General features: G+C 37.3%; 1 protein-coding gene across 1 annotated transcript in view; it reads right to left on the reverse strand.

Moving 5' to 3' along the window:
• Positions 1-416: 416 nt before the first annotated feature.
• The window catches only part of PA200 (proteasome activating protein 200), a 290,511-nt gene continuing 268,809 nt past the window's right edge, over positions 417-22,118 (reverse strand). The window contains exons 32-35 of the mRNA XM_089830694.1: positions 1,466-1,590; positions 1,253-1,345; positions 993-1,146; positions 417-877 (exon numbers count right to left, since the gene is read on the reverse strand). Coding sequence (XP_089686820.1) covers positions 836-877; positions 993-1,146; positions 1,253-1,345; positions 1,466-1,590 — 414 coding nt within the window. The 3' untranslated portion in view covers positions 417-835. The remainder of the gene's footprint in view (positions 878-992; positions 1,147-1,252; positions 1,346-1,465; positions 1,591-22,118) is intronic.

A 22,118-nucleotide genomic window follows, 5' to 3' on the forward strand; every position in this document is an offset into this window, starting at 1 on the left:
AATATTGTATAAAAAATTCGGTGATGTTGATTATATTGTTGGTGGGTTTTTTCATACCCTAAAATTCCAACCCACATTTTACAAATATGTTGAGATTTTACAAAGTTCAAACTAATATAAACAATGTTGTCATACAAATTGAAATTTAAAGTCGGTCGATGACTATTTATACCATTGATGAAGTAACCGCAAGTTTTATTGACTTGACACTATGAGCTCAGTCTGAATCCATAAAAACAAAGTAAACACGTTATTCTCTAGTTATTTTTCATGATTCACATGAAACTGAGAAGATATGCTATTTACAAACCAGGGTTGCATTCTAATCAATCTTCCTTGTTTAAAAAGTCCTACATTTAAAACCATTAACGTGGTTGAGCCAAATATATCAAAATGATAAAATGTGACACAGAATATGGTGCTCTTGGCTCAATCAGACTCACCATCAGTCAACAGGCAATTAGCTGATGATGGTGTTCCTCGTAAGCTTTTATTAATCATCAACAATTGTAATCAAATAAAACTCCGTCTCCAAAAAAAGTATGACAAACTCGTTCAGCCAAAAATGCTCTAGGCTTGATGTCTGTGGCAGTCTTTTGTGCTGAATATTTAATTAAAGATAATTGCAGATTATAAAAAATGTGGCTTAAACATCCTACAGGCTTATTTGTGATCCAAAAAAGAAAAATCTTAAAATAAGAAAATGGGAAGTGTAATTGTGTTAGCTGTAGCTTCCTTTCCACTGCTTAAATATCACTTATATGCTGCCAGATTTGTCAACAGTACTTTTACAACTGGAACTAAATGTGAACAGCAAGACAACATGCACATTTCATTATGCAAAATATGATAGTGATGATGATGAGTCGACCAAAATCTGCAAGAAAAATATAATAATCAATATGTTATCATTGCTGATGTACAGAATTTGTATGACTGACATGAATGCTTAGACTCAAAAAACTAATGTATTCTCAGTAAAATTTTGATACCTCAAGTTGCTCCTCAGTAAATGACTCCTTTTGGAGGCCCCAGGTATCTGCATGGGTTCGTCGGAACTCAGCAATCGTTTTCATAACTGTGGTTTTTACTGGTGATGGTTCTCCATTGAAGTGTGCTAATAAAGTAACAGTATCAGGAAGCCAGCTGCATTTAAATGGGGCAGATGTTCGTTAACGTCCAACTAACATAAAAGTTTAAAACATACTAATTCAAAGTCAAGGAGTTCCATATCTTGAGTTTGAGCAGCCACCTTGGCATGTCATATGGCACTGATAATACCAAGGACGATAAAGCTAACACCATCCCATGCTTGCAAGCTAAAGATGAACCAGCTTTTGGAATCCTGAATAATATTAGCAGGCTGATTTATTTAGAAAAGAAAATGGAAAATATCTTGATGACCAATATGTTCAAGATCCTGATATAAGTGTAGCTTGATAATTTCAAGCATGTAAAAAATTACCTCACTTTGTTTTCCTTTTGCAGCAGACGTGCTTCTTTGAGTGAATTCTCCCGAAAAGCCTTAACCAATTTATCATTTCTTCCTCTCATTAACCCTGAAAACACGGAAGCTGTCTGTTCTCTAACCTGACAAAGCCACGAAGTTTACTTTAGTTGGATGGACTTTGGGCAGATATTCTTGTATTATTACAAGAAAATTCCAGCATTAATATTGACAAAAGTTTGGTCACTATGCTGGTATAATGCACGGGGGAACAAGGATAGCCTCGACGGTTCCTGGAGTATACTTTCATCATAGATACGCATGAAAAAGGAATTCGGACGCAGATGCGAGAGCGTTGGGGGATGCGGATGATGTGTGCGTATACATATATATATATACAATTTTTATTTTTTTTTAGCCAAATTGGCCAGGGCTATATATATATAGGTGAGAGTGGAACTTAAGACCACCTATATGGAGGTCATCCCAATTCACCGCTTCGGGTGCAATCAAAAATATATATATATATATATATATATATATAATATTGTTAAATATTATTAATATTTTTAAAATTTTATGCGTCAGGTTTTACTTCCCGCACAAAAGGCTGTAATTCTGGGAAAAAGGGTCTGTGGCAACAAAGGCCCCGCTCACACATCTCCCGACATCCTGCAGCCAACACAGGAAATAACGACAGAGAATCCACTGTGTCACAGAACCAGTTTAGCCTCGATTTGCCTGATGCTATGCAACACTCACGGTTTGCAGCCACTACAGGGCCCATGAGAGGACACTCTCTGCACACTACACCCACAGGTGAGGTGGACTACACGTGGGAGCCTCACCCGCGTTCTTCCATGGTAGACACCTTTCCTCTCACAGAGGCTGCTTTATATCGCATCATGAATGAGCCACGTGTTGCCCAAAAGACAGAACCGCGTCGACCACAAAGAAAATGTCAATAGTGATGTTCCAATGGCAGAAATGCTATACCTACAGCAGTCAACACAGAAGACTCTGTGAGAGAAAATTATTAGACTTGATACAGATCCCAGATGGAGGCTTCAATTTCTTGGAGGATACTGTGTACCGGTGCCCATACAATTGAAAGGGGGAACAGAGGGAGTGATTGGAGCAACAGGTAAAGGAGAGGGATGAGAGGAATGGGGAGTTGACTGGCAAGGCCTGCCACCGTATGAAAGCACTATGTTCCACCTTGCACGCATCTGGCCAGCATCCAGAGGCATCCGCTCCAGAATCCGCCTCCGCCTCTGCTCACAGGAGGCACGAATCGGTATCCTAGAAGAGTATTAGTAAACCTTATCATCAGTAATTCTATGCATTTAAAATAACAGGGGGTTCATCCCAGTTATTTCAAAGGGTGTCGTAAAAAAAATCTACTTCAAATAACTCGAACGAGAGAATAACTCCCTCTATTTCATTCTATTTACTTTGATATCTCATAAAGAAAGGGGCAAATCTGGGACATCCTCCCATTTAGGACTGCTGTGGGAATACCGAGGCATCCTTAAAGTCCTTCCATCATCCCGGTGACATCAGGACAACTTGCTTTCTGATGCTGTCTGTTACAGAAAAACTTAAAGAAAATGCACTAAAAAAATATTGTAAGGGATGGGAATGCATTTTGCACCGCTGCAGTATGTCCAATATACTTTTGCTAGATGTACAACACTTTACGGTTTGATCAAATCGAGTAGCTCCATTGCACTCAATCCTATGATGTATTCTTTAATGCAAGCATTGTTAAATAAAGGTGATCTTGATGGATCTGCATTAGGAGGCTTGTCCAAATGGAATTGAAGACAGCAAGTGCTGTCTGACACAGCACCAATGGGAAGATGAAGATCAATAAGGTTAACATACCTGCCAAAAAAATTCTTCCAGAAATGACTGGACAAAGCGACACAGTCCTTCCAGCCATTACAGTCAACAGTACCCGTAACACCAGCAGCTGCTGTCAGTCTATGTCAACGGTCCTGTTTTCTCTTTCCAGAACGAAAGTCACATTGATACCATATTCTTGTAAAAAAGTGCTTTTTGTCAGTGATGATATGATATGATAGATTTTAATGACGTCCACGAGACTAAAATAGTCTATGGAACCCATGCAATCACCCTCCCGAGTTAGGAGCAGAACTAGTCAGTTGTAAAATTTTGGTTAACTTTTCTCTCCTTCTCTGAAGTTTGGTAATCAAATTCGCTGCTCTCTTCACTTGATCTTCCTCGAATAAATAGTTGAAATCCTTGTTCTGCAGTATTTTTGTATAACCAAATCTGATGTCATTGTAAGCCAGGCACTCCTTGACAAAGTGTTGCTCTGTCTCGACTGTTCTCATATTACAAAATAAACATGTTCTGTCTGCCCACTGTTCCTTTGGAACTTGCCACCGACCAGTTTCACATCGTAGCTGATGTGCACTAGTTCTAAGTTGTACCATCAACATTTTTGCTTTCCAGTTAATAGGTGCTCTTATATAGGCCTTTTCATCATGACTAGAAGTGGGATTAAATTCTTTAATGTAATAAGATTTTTTCCGCCCTATGTGTCTTGTCCACAGAATATTGCGAAATTTTTCATTGACAAACTTCTTTATTTCTGTAATGTTATCCGGGCAAGTTTGGATGTTGATATCCCATTTTCGCATCCATTTGTCATTTTGCTTCATCCATGCACTTTTTCGCCTCACAAGTTTTTCCTATATGATCAATTTGGGCCAACAATGTGTTTCCAGACCTTGGGTTTTCTTTAAATAGCTTATCATCCGGACCAAAGCAACGGCTTTTAATGGAAAGGAACCCACCTCCGCCAAAAGGATCTCATACGGAACTGTGGTCTTGACTTTAAGATTGCATGTGATGAAGTGTTTTTGAATTCTTTCTATTTGCCGCCATTTCTGTTCGGACATACTACCTCCCCATACTTCACATCCGTATAGAATAACTGGAGTGACCAGCAAACCAAAAAGAGTTTTCATGGTCGTCCAATCCCATAATTCTGCATTCCTACACTTGTTTTGTAAAGAGTATAATGCCTTCTAGCCCCCTTGGATCCTTTTTGATCTGCAAGTATCCCAGTTGAGTTTGTTATGAAAATCGATGCCCAAGTATTTGTACTCTTCCACAATCTCAAGTGGGCTATTTTCAAACAGAAACTCATCTCGTATGCCCCTATTCTTCTTTAGCGAGAAGATCATAATTTTGGTTTTGCTAGTGTTAACTTGCATTCCTACTTCTTGACAAAAAATTTCTAGTGCTGTCAAGTGCTCTTTCAAACCTTTAGCTGTTCTAGCAAGAATTATGAGATCATCCGCATATAAGAGCAATCTTATCACAAAGTGGGCCAGCTGCACCCCCTCACCATTGGTCTTGTTTATCCACTCTTCTAACTTGTCAATATAGAGCCCGAATAATGTTGGAGATAGCGGACACCCTTGCTTAACCCCGATGTTGCTGTCAAAATCTTCTGATAGCCCTTCTGTCGTTCTGATTTTAGCTTTGACTTGCTCATATAGTCTGTAAACCGCTGACCTAAGTTCTTTAGGAACTTCCAACTCTTCCATTCTATCCCATAATTTATTACGTGGCACTGTGTCAAATGCTTTTTTAAAGTCCACGAAACAACAAAAAACCTCGTTCCCCAGAGTGTCCCAAACTTTCTCAATCGAGTGTCTAAGAGTGATGTCGTGATCTATAGTAGAGTGTTTCGGTCTAAAGCTTGCTTGCCCTTTTGCACGTTTGCCTTCTGTTTCAGCCCAGTTGCTGATTTTTTGTTCTACCAAGCTGCCAAATAACTTGCCAAATAGTGGATTGATCATGATGGTTCGGTAATTAGAAGGATTGTTTATATCTCCACTTTTGTGGAGTGGGATCACCACACTTGTTGTCCATTTTATAGGGAAACCTTCTCTATTGACACTGTTGAAAATTTTAGTGATGTGTGGTGTGATGGTTTCAGCACCCCATTTTAAGTATTTAACTTGAAGCCCATCTATAGCTTGCGCTTTACCAACAGCTAACCTCCTTATGCCTTGAATAATATCCTTTTCGCTGAATAACTCCCCTGTAGTCTCTGTTTCCATGGTTCTACGTTCTCCTAGATCACACTCGTAGAGAGTCTTGGCATATTCCAGCCATTTAGTTCCTGTTATGTTGTTCTCTATCTGCGTTTTTCTCTACTGAAGCTCTTTCCAAAACTTTCTGGGGCTGTTTTTACTAAGATCAATCAACTCGATTCTTCTCTTGTTTACATACTCTTCTTTCTTCTTTTTAATTAGCTGATCATACTCCTTTCTACTTTCTCTATTTATGTTCTTTTTCCAATTGCTTTTTTCTATTTTGCATTCCTCATCAAACCACGGATTGGCCGGAAAAGTGTTCTTGGCTTCTCTTGTGGCCCTAGATCTTTTACACTCCTTCAGTGCTTTAATGATAGTAAGAACAAGATTATCCTTGTCCATGAGATGTTGTTTATCAGACTCGGAATGGTTTCCCGAAACCCTAGACAGCCGCAAAAGAGAGTTTTGGAAAGTAGCATGATTTTCTTGTGTCATTAAAACTTTGCCAATCGGAATCATCTTCCTCTTTTGTAAAGGTTTTGGGACAATATGTTGATCTTTAAAGTGAGTGGCCACCCTTATCAAGATGGGGTTATGATCAGATTTTAGCTCCATGGGGCAATCCTCTATCTCAAAGTTAATTATCTTTGCGACATATTCTTGCGAGCATATTACATAATCAACCACACTTTGTCCATTGTATCTTTTGCATGTGATTCCACCTGATTTAGGCCACTTTTCCAAACCATTACATATGACCATGTTATATAGGCAGCATAAGCCTAGTAATTCAGCACCAAAATGATTAATCTTTCCCATGCTATCTTGTGAAGATCTTTCCCATTTTTGTGTCCCTTCTTCTTCAAGCCAAACTGGGTCTCTGCTTTCATTGTAACTCTCCTTAAGATTGAGAGTTTGGTTGTTTGCTGTTCTAGCATTGAAATCCCCTATTATCATTATTTCCCCTAAAGAGCTAAAGGCTGCCATGTCTTTTTTGAGTGCAGCGAACGGGTCTTCTCGATCCAATCTATGCTTTTTATACATTTTTGAGCATTTTGGGGCAAAGTAACAAACAACCACCCTTGTAAAAATCTGATTCTCTGTTATTTTTATCCAAATATACTGCTTGTTTACATCTTCTTTCTCTAAGTTTACAAATCTGCTCCAAGTTTCTTTTATTAGAACAATGATGCCTCCATGCCCCTTACCATTATCTATCTTCTCGTTCCACAGTGATACCTTCTTATAGCCTTCAAAATCTGGAACCCTACATCCATCATGCTCATGAGTCTCGGTAAGCATAATGATGTCATTATCTTTAGCTATCGGCTAAAACAAGTGGCAGTGGTTGAAAATGTTGGCAGGCTAAAATATGAAACTACATCACCTCTATAGAGCTAATGGCTCCATGTGTCTACACTTGGCATTTGAAAATATCTTCAATTTGTATCAGCTATATATAATTAATTTCACAGAAGATGATTACGTTTCCCTACTCTTAGAATCGACTACATAATCTGACACACAAGATTAATATGACAAACTTGTGAGAATTTGTTTTGTACGCATATGAATGTCCAATATAGGAGAATAGACTAGAAACATTATGCATAATGATGAAAATTGAATCCATTATTTCAAATGCATTCCATGAGAAAAATGTGCTTCCATGGAAAGGTGACAGATTGTTACATTGCTCTTCTCTTAGGACTGGCTACATAATCTGAGTCCTGACACAAAAGATTAATATGACAAACTTGTGAGAATTTATTTTGTACACATGAATGTCCAATATAGGAGAATTGGCCTTAGAGTTTAAAACATATGCATCATGATAAAACTTGAAACTTTCAAGTAAGGAAACTATTATTTCAAAAACATTCCATTGGAAAAATGAGGTTTCATTGAAAGGTGACAGATTGTCATTCTGCAAGATTACTTCTTGAAGGAAGATCCGAGAGAGCACATATGGTCAGGCAAAAAGGATATGTATTCTCGTCAATTGAGACCTATTTGAATGCCATTGGGTGTAATATTTGGCAATCAGTTGTAAATGGCTAAACAGTCCCTTCAATTCCAACAGATTAGTCTGGAAAGAAAGCAAATGGGAACAACGCAAAAGCCAAGCACGTAATATTGTATGGTCTATGTGAGTAAGAGTTTGTAAAAGTTATGCATTGCAAATCAGCTAAGGACATGTGAGATGAGTGGAAGAACATCGATGAAGATGTTAAAGTAAAGAAGTCAAAGCTTCAAACCCATTGAAGACAACTCAAAATCCTCAAAAGGAACGAAGACAAAATAACCTCTTCGTGTTGATGATATTGTAAAAACTATAAGGGGTCTTGGTGAAGAGGTTGAACAAAATCAATTTATGAGAAAGCTAAGTAAATGATCCAAGAAACATCTAGGTATTTTACCATTTGAACTCTTTAATTGCGATGGAATAGGACATTTTTCTTCAAAGTGTCTTCAGGAAAAGAATGAGAGAAGAGAGGATGAAGAGAATTGCTACATGAAGAAAGGAAGAAAGAATCAAATAAGCAAAGGAGGCTAAATATTTTAGTACGACGAATATGGCTAGCTAAATGAGTGAATAAAAGCCAAGAAGATAGATTGAGATTCTCAAGTGTTTCACCAAAAGGGAAGGCAACATGTAATGTTCCTTAGTACGGAGGGCTGGATAATTGATGGAGATGAGCTCAGGAAACCCGTACGGTGTGGGTAGATCAGCCGTACAGTGTAGTTGAAGGGGGGTCCATACAGTGGAGGAAGGAGAAGTACAGATTGCTTCCAAGAAGGCCATACGGTGCTAGAGGAAAGGCCGTAAGGTGTCAAAGGAATGTTGTACGGTGAAGGGGGCAAAACACAAGAGCCGTATGGTGGGTGGTGAAAATGGTCGTACGAGAGAGTGAAGATGATCGTACGGTATGGAGGGTTGGTGACCAGGAAGGTCGTATGTGGAGCACAAAGGGGTAGTCCATACAATGTGCTAGGGGCCATATAGTAGTGATTGGTGGTTGTACGATTGCCTTGGGGATTGTTGCCAGAAAGGGGGGGCCATACGATGGCGAGGTATGGGGTCGTGGGTGTCCGGTTGTGCAAACCAAATGGTCGAAGGGAGTGTACAGATAGTGATCAATATGGACACAAATAGAATTAATGGAAATGAACACAAAAATGTTGCCACAGATGTAATTGCCCAAACACAAGAGAGTTAATCAATTGAATACACTTTATTTCTCCAATTTGCAATATGATGGTGCTCCAATTTGCCAGATCCGAGCAAAGTGTTACAGGCAACGAAATAGGGTGAGGGGTTGAATCCCACCGAAACTAGACAAACCAAATAGAGATCTTTCAATTCCAAAATGGCAAACAATCCAGAACTCTAACAAGAATTCGTAGTACATAGAAATAATCCAAAAGCATACCTAAAGACTACCTACAAACCATGCTTAAATACCTGTCGGGAAACTTTCCGAGGGTGTACAAAGATAGCCGACGGTGACACAAACTACAGAAACAAACTTAAAATGGGTCCGAGATATATTAAATCAATTGGCCCATTAACAAGGTTTAATTAAATACATTTATTTTATAACGGGGACATCACAGTCCTCCCGTCCCAAAATTTGCTTGTCCTCAAGCAAATGCACATCTGGTTCTAGGAAACCTTTTGTAATCAGCTCCTTCAGTTCCAAGTCAGGCACTAAGTAGATCTTCCCGCCGAAGTAAATGATGTCATCAATAACTTTGTATCTTTCATTGCGTACATAGCCATCCATCAACTCACATGCAAAAGTGTTTTTGGAATACTTGACCAATAGATGGGCCCGCCAATTATCCAAGGAATGTGGTGAGGTGTTAACTATCTTGTTTTTATTTGCAGTGTCTGGGACCAAATCCTATTTAAAAATTGCCTCCATCTTCTTGATTGTGACTTCCTTCGATCCTTTATTTGACATTCCTCTTAGCAATATCTTCTTGCCATCTGTCTCAAATGAAAAGTCCATCCTTGTGAAACTTTGGGTGTACTGGTCAAGAGTTTCCAACCACTGAATGCCCAAAATGATATTAGTATCAACCAAATCTATGACAAAAATCATCTACCGTGGTATAGTTTCCCATGGAAATTTGTAGTCGTGGGATCACATGAGTGCAAGGTAACAAGGTTCCTCCTACAACCATAACCTCAAGTCCTCCATGCTCAACTGCGCATAGGCTTTTACTAGTGACCAAAGATGAATTGATGAAATTGAGTGTAGCGCCATTATCAATCATGATTGGGACTCATTTTTCGTGAAGTGTGTCGCGAACCCTGAAGATACTACTTCCAATCAATGTAGTGAGGGTAGCAATGGAACTCCCTTTTTGTATCAGGGCACTTATTCTCTCCTGCTGGGTAATTCTTTCATCAGTTGCTGTAGGTATTTGTCCTTTTTCATCATCAGGCATCACCTCAATGTAATGAATCTTTCCCTTCCCAAGGTAGCGATGACCAGGTCCCCATGATTCTTTGCATGTAAAACAGAGCTTTTTCCTCCAGAGTTCTTGCCGAGAATCTTCATCAATCTGAGGTTTCTTCTGAATTATCTCCTTGTCCTTGTCTTCTTGTGGGGATGGTGTTGGTGTAGCTATGTGAGTTTTGGAGGTAGATGTGGCCATGTCATGCACCTTCTTAATAGCTTCGTTGAGTGCACATGAATTGAACCCTTTGATTCAACCTCTCAAAGGCTCCTTCAGCCCATCCATGAATAACACAATTCGACGTCTTTCAGAGATGTCTATGACTAGTACTGATAGCCTTCAAAACTCAGTGATGTAGTTGTCTACCGTGCCCATTTGCTTTAGTTGAGCTAGATCTTTGAAGTTTAGCTCAAGATCCTTCCCATCAAAATGGTCAATGAGTCTTTCAATGAACTCGACATAAAAGGTCACTTGGTCATGATCGAGAGTGACCAATCCATGATGCCACCACTCATGTACCCCTCCTAGATGAAGTGTTGCAAACTTCATTGCTTCCTCTTCAGGCATTGGATTGAGTTGGAATTAGGTATCTGCCTTTAGGACCCATGACTGTGCGGTAATGACTCCAGATCCATCAAATGGCAATAAATTTACCTTTCCGATCATTCTCCTAAGACATCATTAAAATAACCATGGTTTCCCCCACCAGAATATCTCATTCTTAGATCAACAATGTCTCTATAAGATATATCACCTTCCATATTCACGTTCCGCCAATCTTCCCTAAGTTTTTTTTGCATTTCCTCAAAATTGGGCTCTCTTCCTTTGCGTGGTGCTTCCATCCTTGGAAGGAAGATGGGTATCGAGGGTCGAGAGCAAGAGGATTGAAAGTTTGTCCTTCTCAAAACAGAATCGTCGCTATGCCCATTTTGTTCTCTTGTAGTCTTTCCCTCGACCAATTTTTGTAGAGTTTCCTACATAAGCCTATGGGTTTTGTTGATTTGTATTTGATTTTTGTTCAGCTCTCTTAAAAGATTCATGAGTTCTATTGTAGGATCCTGATGATCTACCATTCTATCAATAGGGTTATTTCGCCTTCTCCTTCGAGTATAAACTTGCATTGATTTCCACAGGTAGGCAGGATCAAAAGCTCTGATACCACTGTAATGTTCCTAAGTACGGAGGGCTGGATAATTGATGGAGATGAGCTTAGGAAACCCGTATGGTGTGGGTAGATCAGCCATACAGTGCAGTTGAAGGGGTGTTCGTACAGTGCCAAAGGAAAGGCTATACCGTGTCAAAGGAATGTCGTACAGTAAAGGGGGCAAAACGCAAGAGTCGTATGGTGGGTGGTGGAGATGGTCGTATGGGAGAGTGAAAATGACCGTACGGTATGTAGGGTTGGTGACCAAGAAGGCCGTACATGGAACACAGAGACAGTCCATACGGTGTGCTAGGGGTCGTACAGTAGTGATTGGTGGTTGTATGATTGTCTTGGGGATTGTTGCCGAAAAGGGGGGGCCATAAGGTGGTGAGGTATGGGGTTGTGGGTGTGCGATTGTGTAGACCAAACAGTCGAAGGGAGTGTATGGATAGTGATCAATATGGACAAAAATAGATTTAATGGAAATGAACACAAAAACGTTGCCACAGATGTAATTGCCCAAACACAAGAGAGTTGATCAATTGAATACACTTTATTTCTCCAATTTGCAATATGATGGTGCTCCAATTTGCTAGATCCGAGCGAAGTGTTATAAGTGACGGAATAGGGTGAGGGTTGAATCCCACCAAAACTGGACAAACCAAATAGGAAGATCTTTCACTTCCGAAATGGCAAAAAATCCATAACTCCAATAGGAATTCGTAGTACATAGAAATAATCCAAAAGCATACCTAAAGACTACCTACAAACCGTGCTTAAATACCTGTCGAGAAACTTTCTGAGGGTATACAAAGATAGCCGACAGCGACACAAACTACGGAAACAAAATAAAAATGGGTCCGAGATATATTACATCAATCGGCCCATTAACAAGGTTTAATTAAATACATTTATTTTATGACGGGGACATCACACAAACAAGAAAGAGGAGGAGGAGGAGAATAAAGTCCCCCAAAAGAATAATCCACTTCCTAAGGCAAGCAAGGACAATTTCAGGAAGCACTTTCATCAAGGACAGCCCCGTATAACTAGGTTCAGTCATTCATTTCACCACTATTGTTTCATCTAATCATTTTGGTTACAAAGTAGTAATCTACCGAATTCATAGAGTATAATACTAGTTTCTCCAAAAGGAACTATAATTTATTTTCCCATGTGATGGATTATAACCTTGTGACTTATATGCTACATGTGCAACAATTTTGGGCACAGAGCATGTGTTTGCAGAACTACTTTCACTTAGTGTCCAAGACAAAGCAAGGAAGGTATTCATGAAAAAAAATGATATCAACTAAGGTTGGGAAGAAGAAATGGGAACAAGAAAACAAAAAGGAATCCATGTTTGTTCAAAAAGCTCTACACACGAGAAAAAAGATATAAATGACATGTTGATAGTGGTTGTTTGAGACAGATGACAAGTGACAAAAGTAAATTTCTTACTCTAGAGCAAGTGAATGAAGCAAAAATGTAATTCAGAGACAATAATAAGGCAAATATAAAAGGAAAAGGGACTCTAGGTTTGAATAATGGAAAAACAAAAAATAAGACTAAGAGAGAAATTAAAGGGTAATAGTAGAATCTCCTAAGTGTGAGTAATTTTTGTGAACAAAGACACACTCTTACATCTCATCCTGGAGAGTATGAAATCAAGAAGGATAGGAAATAGATAGCAGATGTTTATAGAACAACATATAATCTCTATGTCCTCAATGAAATCAAAAGTGAGAATGTCACATGGGGTAAGATGAGAGTTGACTTCGGCACAAGAGAATGGGGCACACAAAATTTGATTATATTGTCAAGATTAAAGATCAGCCATAAGGAAACTGTGAGACATGTCAAAGATTTCCTGTAAGAAAAGTCAAATTCGGAAGCAAACTAGAGTGAGTTTGAAATGAAAGGAACACTATGCATTGAAACTGTTGGAGCTTATACATGTAGATCCCAATTGTCGAAAAAGAAAAAAAAGCATTCAAAGACAAGGGCATTTAATGTTATTAATTGATGACTATAATAGAATGACTTGGGTCGCAAGTAATGTCCCCTTTTTATGTTTCTTGGACACTACGTGTACTAATATAATTATATGACAAAGGGTATTGAATTATGAGTGTAGATCAATGAAATGTACATATGACTGGTAATTCCAAATGATAAAATAGTGAAAATGTACTAATGAGTTATACAAAGTATAGATGTAATGTGCAGGTGTAATGATATTGGAAGTCAACAATGGTTTATGATGCAATAATAGTATGCAAGGAACAATGAATTATGAAATAAAGATGGAAATTATAAATATATATATACAACTATAATTCCAATGCCACGGTGGAATACAATGGGTTGATGAATGCTAAGGCTATAGTTAATACTAGGCAATTCCGGAAATATATATATAAACTAAGTCACAAGGTTCGAGTTCGAGTTCGAGTTCGACAATAATAAAGTTCGAATGAAATTTGACAAGTCAAATAAATCGAAAAAAATCAACATTAAATTCGCCTTATGTAATTTTCAAAAATCTATGTTATTAATATTCAAAATAATAATAAAGTACTATACTAATTTATAAATTATAAATATACAAAATATTAATATTATGACTTCTTATAATAAATAAACATAAAAATTATTAATATGTAAGTATATTTTTCCTTTGATTATAAAATAAAAATATTACAAATAAAGTAATACAATACATATTAATAATAATAAAAACATAATATTAATGTTTTAATAAAAAATGTACATATTCATTTTATTTTAATTACAAATAAACTTAAAACTTTAAATAAATCACATTAAATAAACTTAAACTATTAGGTTGACCTTCAAACCTAAGAAAACTCAATAAATTACAATCTTTCAACATTAGAATTAAAATTGCCAAGCTGATGGGATGCTATTGAATAGCGCCAAGAGCTACGAGCAGTAAAATAGCCTTTAACAGTGCCACAGAGCCACAAGCAACAGACAAAGGCTCTGAAATGTCACACAGTGAAGAGCAAAGAGCACCAAAACAACATAAAACGTTGAAGAAACACTGTTGAACAGCCACCAAATGCTGTTGAAAAACCATGAACAGAAAGCAACGAAGGTTGGGAAATGATGAATACAGAATGTTGAACCAGACAAGAAATGGCCGCCACAACTAGATATTGCTGACAAATGGATCGAATATATTTGCCCTAGCTCTGCATCAGCGACAACATTCAATAGATTGATGCCATTTTAGTGAACCAAGGGCCATATTTATTTATTTTTCTACCGAAAACCCTAAAAACGACACAACAAAATATATTTTCTCTGAAATTACAGCCACTTTGTCACTGTACGAATTCAAGACGAACTTTTATGAATTTTTTAAATTTTTAATAGGTTCACCCTTAGTTACCTGGGTTCGTTGTTTTGGCCCAAGAAGCCTACCTGGGTTCAAACTAGTTCGAAATACTAGTCTGATTCGACCTAGGTTCAATAAGGGTTCAATTTTCCCTAGGCTGGTTCAAACCTGTAGTCCAAAATTCGAACCCGAGCGAATTTTGGCTGCCTAAATCGAACTTGGGACGAATTTGTGCAAATTTTATACTTTTTTAGTTCCAGTTGCCTTAAAAAGTGAATGTAAGTAGGTTATTTTGGCTTCTAACATCATTTGTGGTGTACAAATAGGTGATCTTGTGAGCAAATAGGTAATTAAGCAAAAGAAGTTTGTGTAAGGTGAAGTTTGCATCATATGATTTTATGATATTCTATGCTTCTTGGCTTCGTAAATATGTATATATATATAATTTTTTATAATTTTTACACGTTTTTGTTTGAAAGAACTCAAACTAACCCGAAACCTTTTCCAAAATTTTGTCGTATCGGCAAACTAGTTCTTCGAACCCCTATTTTGAACCAAACTCAAACCGGTAACTAAAGGTTCGTCGAAATTCGAACCTAAAGCCAAAAATTTGGTGAACCTTGTGACTTAGTGTGTGTGTATATATATATATATATATAGACACACAATTTGATATATGCTGCAATTACAAGGTGATCAATTGGCAGACAATGCCATCTCTGATGTTCTTCAATATGGAATGTGCAATATGTTATTCTGGAGCCATCTCTGATATATCAAATATGAATATGCTTTGTATAAGGTGCTGGCTCTGATCTGCTATATTAATGCTTGCACTTTGTATGAAAGTTTGTGATAACAACCCAAAGCTCTGCACGAGTGGAATCTGCAAAACAACTTATTTTTATAAAATCAAATCGCATACATGTCTCTCTTAGCTGATTGGCTTGGAAGTGCCAAGAGGCATGTTGAACTGCTGCCACCCTTTGTTAACATTTACCACCACAATTAATGGTAAACAAATACGATTGATCTGCTACCATGAAATGACATATGATATAAAATAAAATAAACGATTTTGGGAATAATCGTATGTAATGAATATAACAGCCAACTATCGATGGAGAATAAGTAACCATCATTGGATATTCTTATTACACATCATAATCATTCATGATTATTATGAGTAATCGTCAGATTAAGCATTGCAATCAATATATGCCAAGTCGATGGTAAATGAATAGAACCGTCACTGAAAAAGTAATTGTTATTATAATATGTTTAAAAATTCAAAATCCTTCATAGTACGGTTAGCAACAGAAACTTCATTACATCATATGTATATCTATCCCCATGCATACCTCAGGTCGATACCATTAGTAATCGCGTACCTTCTAAATGGTGCAGTCATTTACTCATATTAGTGATGTGGTCAAGACTTGAAGTTTTCATCAATTCATATGTAGCTGGTTCGTTCATTCACAATTGCAGTACTTAATGGTTTGATTGGTCTTCAGATGCAATCTTTCTTGGCGATGAAAGTGGATGAATCACCTGCTAATATCCTCTGACCGACGATAACTGTTCAAATACCTTACGTTACATCATGGTGTCAAAGCTAGAGCCTATGATCCTCGAGATTTGCATATAACATATTTACACAGTTGGTATTGCTAGGCATGGGATTTTAGTCTGAAGTGACCTGTAACAAGTTTCTCTTCCCCTATTTATGCAATATACTAATATATTATCTGTGCCATGTTGAAGCATTTTCTGGTGTAAATGATCAATGTTGCTAATTATTAATATTTTCCCTGTTCTTTGTTGTTGGCTGATATGAACTTATTCATGGCATTCTAGATGTTTATAGTATTGCTGATGTTATTAGTATCCTTCATATTTGGCAAGTGCCATGAATTTGATGAACATGTTTCAATCTTTAATCAAAATTTATTTTAATCACTTCTTATTTTTTTGGGGATTGGTAGTGAGCTGGGGCCGATCTCAACATGGAGCTCGAGTAGACTTGAACTCAAGACCTATTTTAATTGTATTTTTTATATCTTGAATTGAGGATATCACATCGCATTTTTAAAGATATTGACAAGTTAAAGTCACTCAAAGTCTTAGTAGAGAACAAATTAGGTTTTAAGATCAAATGTTTTAGATCAAATAGAGGAGAATTTACTTCAAATGAAGATTTTTCCAAAAGACAGGGATAAGACGATAATTTTCAGCTACAAGGACTCCACTCCACAACAAAATGGAGTTGAGCAAAGAAAGAACAATAGACCAATCCAAGAAATGGCTAGAGCCATGTTAAATGAGTCAAAGTTATGACACAATTTGGAGAGATGTGGTTCACATGACAATCTACATTCTGAATTGTGCACAAATCGGAGTAAGTGATAGAAAAACACCAAATGAGTTCTTGAAAGGAAGGCCTGCAGCAGTGAAGCAGTTTGAAGTGTTTTTAAGCGTAAGTTACCTGAGGAGATTTGAAAAAGACTTAGGAAAGTTTGGTTGTAAAGCTGATAAAGGAATATCCCTAGGCTGCTCCGAAATAAGTTCAGTGTGCAAATGCTATAATAAGAAGCCACATAGGGTAACAAAAAAATCAAAATATGAAAACAGATGAAGAAAGATGCTATGAAGTAGTTAGTAGAAGAAGATGTTCCTCAAAATGAGGAAGTTTGCTAAGAAGAGGAAATGGAGAAAGAAACTAAGAAAGTGACAATTGGAGATAGATCCAAAGATTCAGATGAGAAAGAGACTCGCTAACACAATACAACATTTGAATTTGTGCTTGCTCTTCAAATAGAACCAAAAAACTTTAAAGAAGCAAGCGAAGGAAACCACAAGATAAAATCTATAAAAAGAAAACAGATCAAATTGAAAAGAAAGAAACTTGGGAACTTGTCCCAAGATGTAAGGATAATGATGTGATTGGTACCAAGTACGTTTTCACAAACAAGCAAAATGGAATGGACTTTGTAAGAAACAAGGTAAGACTAGTTTGCAAGGAGTATGTTGAAGGAATTAATTTGAAAAAACATTTGCCCCTGTTGGCTATATGGAGGTGATAAGGATGGTTTTTAGCTCTTCTCAACATTGAAAATTTCAAGGTCTACAAACTGGATGCAAAGTCCGCTTTCCTTAATGGGAAGCTATAGGCAGAAGTTTACATGGAACACCTAGAAGGTTTTTAGTTATCATAAAACATGGATTATGTCTGTAAATTGAAGAAAGCGCTCTATGGACTGAAAAAAGCTCCGAAAGCATGCTATTCAAGGATGGATAAACACCTACAAGAAGGATTAAAGCAAAGAGATGTGGATAGCAACCTTTATTTCAAAATAGTTGGCTGAGATCACTTGTTTTCTGTTGTGTAAGTGGATGATATTTATTCAAGAAAGTAATAACAAGATGTCTGAAGTGTTTGCTAAGGAGATGCAAAAAAAATTGAAAATGTCTATGCTTGGCAAAATATCCTTCCAACTTTAACTACAGATTTGTCAGTCAGATCAAAGAATTTATGTTTACTACTGAATGGAACTTGAGAGATTATGCAGAGTAAACGGTAACAAAATAAACCATACAACAATTCAACATAATAAACACAGACAACATAATATGGCCCAAAAGATGTGGCATTATCCCAGAATGTAATGTGTACAATCAATCAATGCTGTCTTTTGAGACAACAGTGAAGAACATAAATAGTTCCTTGCGGTTGGTTACAAACACCAACCACAAGCAACTACCAACAGATACTCGGAACCAAACATCATTACACTGCAACCTAAGCATTACTTAATTAAAATATTTATTTCTAAACTACTAAAGACTGTCAACTACAAAATCAACATTATCTTCTAGGACAATAATGAAGTACATAAATAGTTCCTTGCATTTGGTTGTGATCACCAATCATCGGCACATATGGCTGATTAATTTAGCCCTAGGGTTGGGCCCCCAATTTATATCATTCTCGAGGAGGCTATATTTATTTCTAATATTGGCAAGACTGTCAACTATATCAGCCCCCCAAATAAAGATGTCTTCCAAACAAAGAAAACAAAATGGGGACTATGTACATGAAGAAATCATTGGGAATAAATGTAAATGCCCCCATTTTAGCTAGTGTCGATTGCTGTGTACACAAAGAAATCACTGGGGATCAATGTAATGCCCCCACTTTAGCTAGTGCCGATTGCTGGTGTTTTTAGCCCAGCATTGCAACCCTCATGGGCTAATGAGTTGGTTTAAAAGGTCTATGTTTCTCTATCATCCTTGACAAAGGCAACATTACTCATATTCAACTTAGTGGTGCCCGAGGTCTTGTCTCTACTACTTCTTGTTTGGCTAGATTTGATGAACTTACTATTTATAGTAAGTCACTTTTAGCTAGTTGATATCTTTGGCAGGGTGATCAGGTCTTGGGCTCAGTGAGCATTTGGTTCTTGATTGCATTATTAAGAGGAATTTCGAAAGCCATTTGCTAAAGTTAATGATTAATTAAAGTGGAGGCTTATTGTTTAATTAATAAAAGTGGAGGATTATTATTTAATTATTAATTATGTGGAGGTTTATTGCATATTATGACTAAGTATTTTTCATGACCCTTTTTAAGAGTGTATCTTGGCGGCATACTTAAGGGGAGGAATTATAATTGGATATAATAATTCAAATATTTGAACTTGCAAATGACCATGAATACCATGAAAAGTGTTACAAAGAAGTTGGATGAAATTGGTGTAAAATTGAAGCCAAGTGATTAATTTTGGAAAGAAGGAATTATTAAGGCAAGGATGGACATTGAACCTTCATCTTTATGCATGCAGTTTTTGTGAAGTTGTGTTCTTGGACAATGGTTTGAAATTGCTATCATCTAGAGAATTAGCAACTCTCTCAACTTCCCCTGTACTTTGAATTGGTCAATCTTGTCCAGTGAATCATGTTGCAACATTAGCTTCAAATGGAAGCCGAATTTGGGCTTTAAAGGTGATCGTATGTGCAAGGGCCAACATTTTCATCAAAGGCTATTCACAATGCATTTGAATTTCAAGTTTGTATTTCAAATCCTTTATTATTCAAAATATTCGAAAGAAAAAGTGCATATATTCTCAAAGCACAAAAAGTGGCTAGGAACACAAAACTTTGAAAATATACAAAGATTCAGAGCCAGAATTGGAGTTATAACCCGTTGAGTCTCTTACAATCAAGATGAGGAGATGCCTCTAAACTAGTTGAGGATGTCGAGATAGATGTTGCCTCAAAGGTAGAGAGTCTCTAATGTAGATGTTGCACCTACTCCATTCAGATCCTCAAGCCTCAGTTTTCCACCAATTCCTGCTCACAGGACCTCTTCACCATCTATACAACATCAATCAAGTCTTGCCTAGTTTTCTCCAACTCTTGAGCCACAACTTTTTGGTGCTCCTCTCGTTCTACCAATGCAACCTTTCGTTGTTCAATTTGATTCTCTCTCTTCTCGGGTAGCCTCAAGAATAATATGACAATCCTCCTCTAAAGTGGTAAGGCTTGTCTATCATGCAAGATGTTCTTGGGAGGTGTGTATGAATGCAAATAGCTCATTCCAAGCAACTTCTATCTAGCACAACACCAACATTGTCTTTATGTGAGCCCTCTAAAGAAGTGGTTGCCTTCTTGATCTAGTAAAATGTCCTAAAAGAAGGTCTTCAAATTGTTAAGTGCTAAAAGCACCCAACCATGTCTACTAGATATAGTGGGGTGTGTCAGAAGTCATGCCTCCAACATCTGGAGTGTCTCAATAGCAAGCCAACCCTCAGGTCCAAACCACTCCACAAATATCCCCTCATAACTTACCTACATAGAACAAAGAATCTTTCCCACCTTATTGACCAGGAGTGGCGCCAAGACAATGCCCATTTGCCAAGAGAATGCAGCTTCATCACTAGTTACCAAGGTAGTAATATCCTCAAACGTTGAGAAGTGCATAAGCATTGTACCCAAGGCATTATTAGGATTCGATGCAAGAGCATCGAGCTTGGATTTTGTGGACCTTATGGTTTGCGTGGTTGGGGATGTGTTCGAGGCATATTGGTGGACCTTGTCCTGTGTGCACATGATGATTGGATTAATTGTCTTGGAGTTAGAGTTGTTCTGGTGGCTGTTGGTGGCATGTTCCTATTTTTCTGGACAGACTTTGGAGATTGTTGTCACGAGCTTCGATCCGAGGGAGTTGCCTTATGGGATCTTGGATTTGGATCGTTGGATGGCATGTAGACCTATGCCTAAGGGTGCGTACTTTGATATTGTCATATGAGTTAGTTATGCATTGTAAACTTGGGGCTTATCCTAAGTTTTTAGTTATTTCATGTATTTAATGTTTGTTGCCAAGCCGACTTGTGTCTTGAGGATTTATTTAATGTAACTTGCTAGGCCGCCCTGTGGCTTGGTTTAGCATAAGTAGAGGGTCTTGTGATACCTTGAGTTGTATTCGTTCAACATGAAGAAGTAGCTAGGAGAAGTGAAAATTGAGTAGAGCTAGTGTTGTGAGGTTTTCACACCATCGCCCCAAAAAATTTTGGGGACCCCCCTTTTTTTTAATCGCCTCAGCAAATTGTTGAATTGTCCAACAATTTTGATTATTTTGAGAATTTTGAGCTTCGACACCTTCAGGCCAGTTGGAGAGACGTAGCTTATTTTCACTCGGTTTTTTTAACTTGATTTTCTAGAGCCACCAATTCTGTCCTTAGGTCGAACAAATTTTAATAAGCAACTCTTTGCAGGATAAAATTGTGAATATTGTACTTTTTGTTTGAAAATTTGGATATAATTGTATAAATTTGTATGATTTTCAAAAAATGAAATTTTTTGTTAAATTTGGTCTTTTGGAAAATCTTAATTATTTTTGGTGAAAAAGATTAATTTTTGTGATAGTGAAATAAAATTGCAAAATCGATTTTAGGCTCTAGAGAAATAATTTTATTTGTGTTAAAAAGCTAAAATTGCCTAGCTAAATCGATTTGAATTAAAATTGCAAAAATTGGTTTTAAATGGATTAATTTGCCTTGAAAAATTTTGTCTTTAATGAAATTAGTAATTTAATATTGAAAAATGGCTTTTGGCTAGCCAAAATCCAATTTTAATGACATATTAATTACTAAATCTTCATTAAATGGAAATGTTTAACACCTCTAAAGCATTATTTATTTTCTTTTTGCAATTTTGGTCCAATTGGCAATTTAAAAAGTTAATTTTTATCATGGCAAAACTAATTTTGGTTAAGTATTTAATTGTGGACCATAATTTTGCAGTAATTATTTGTTTTTCGTTCTCCCAGGGTCCAAGTCGGCCAGCTTGGGAAGGCTTGTGGAGTTGGGTATAAGAGGAACCTCCTTCCTCTTCTTTCCTCACTTCTCATTTCCAGCTCTCCTTTGTTTGGCGATTTTTTGGCAAAGGCAGATTTCTCCATTGTTGGGTGAATTTCCTTCTTGGAGCAGCTCTTTGATGTTGGGCGATTTTCCTTGCAAGTGCAGATTTTTCTCCATTTTTGGCAATTTTGGTCTTGAGGGCAGATTTCCCTTCCATTGGCGATTTTTTTTTCTTGAGGGCAGATTTGGCCCT

Source organism: Cupressus sempervirens, chromosome 1, assembly GCF_028749045.1.
Source record: "Cupressus sempervirens isolate cs-2001-9-10 chromosome 1, ASM2874904v1, whole genome shotgun sequence".
NCBI lineage: Eukaryota > Viridiplantae > Streptophyta > Pinopsida > Cupressales > Cupressaceae > Cupressus > Cupressus sempervirens.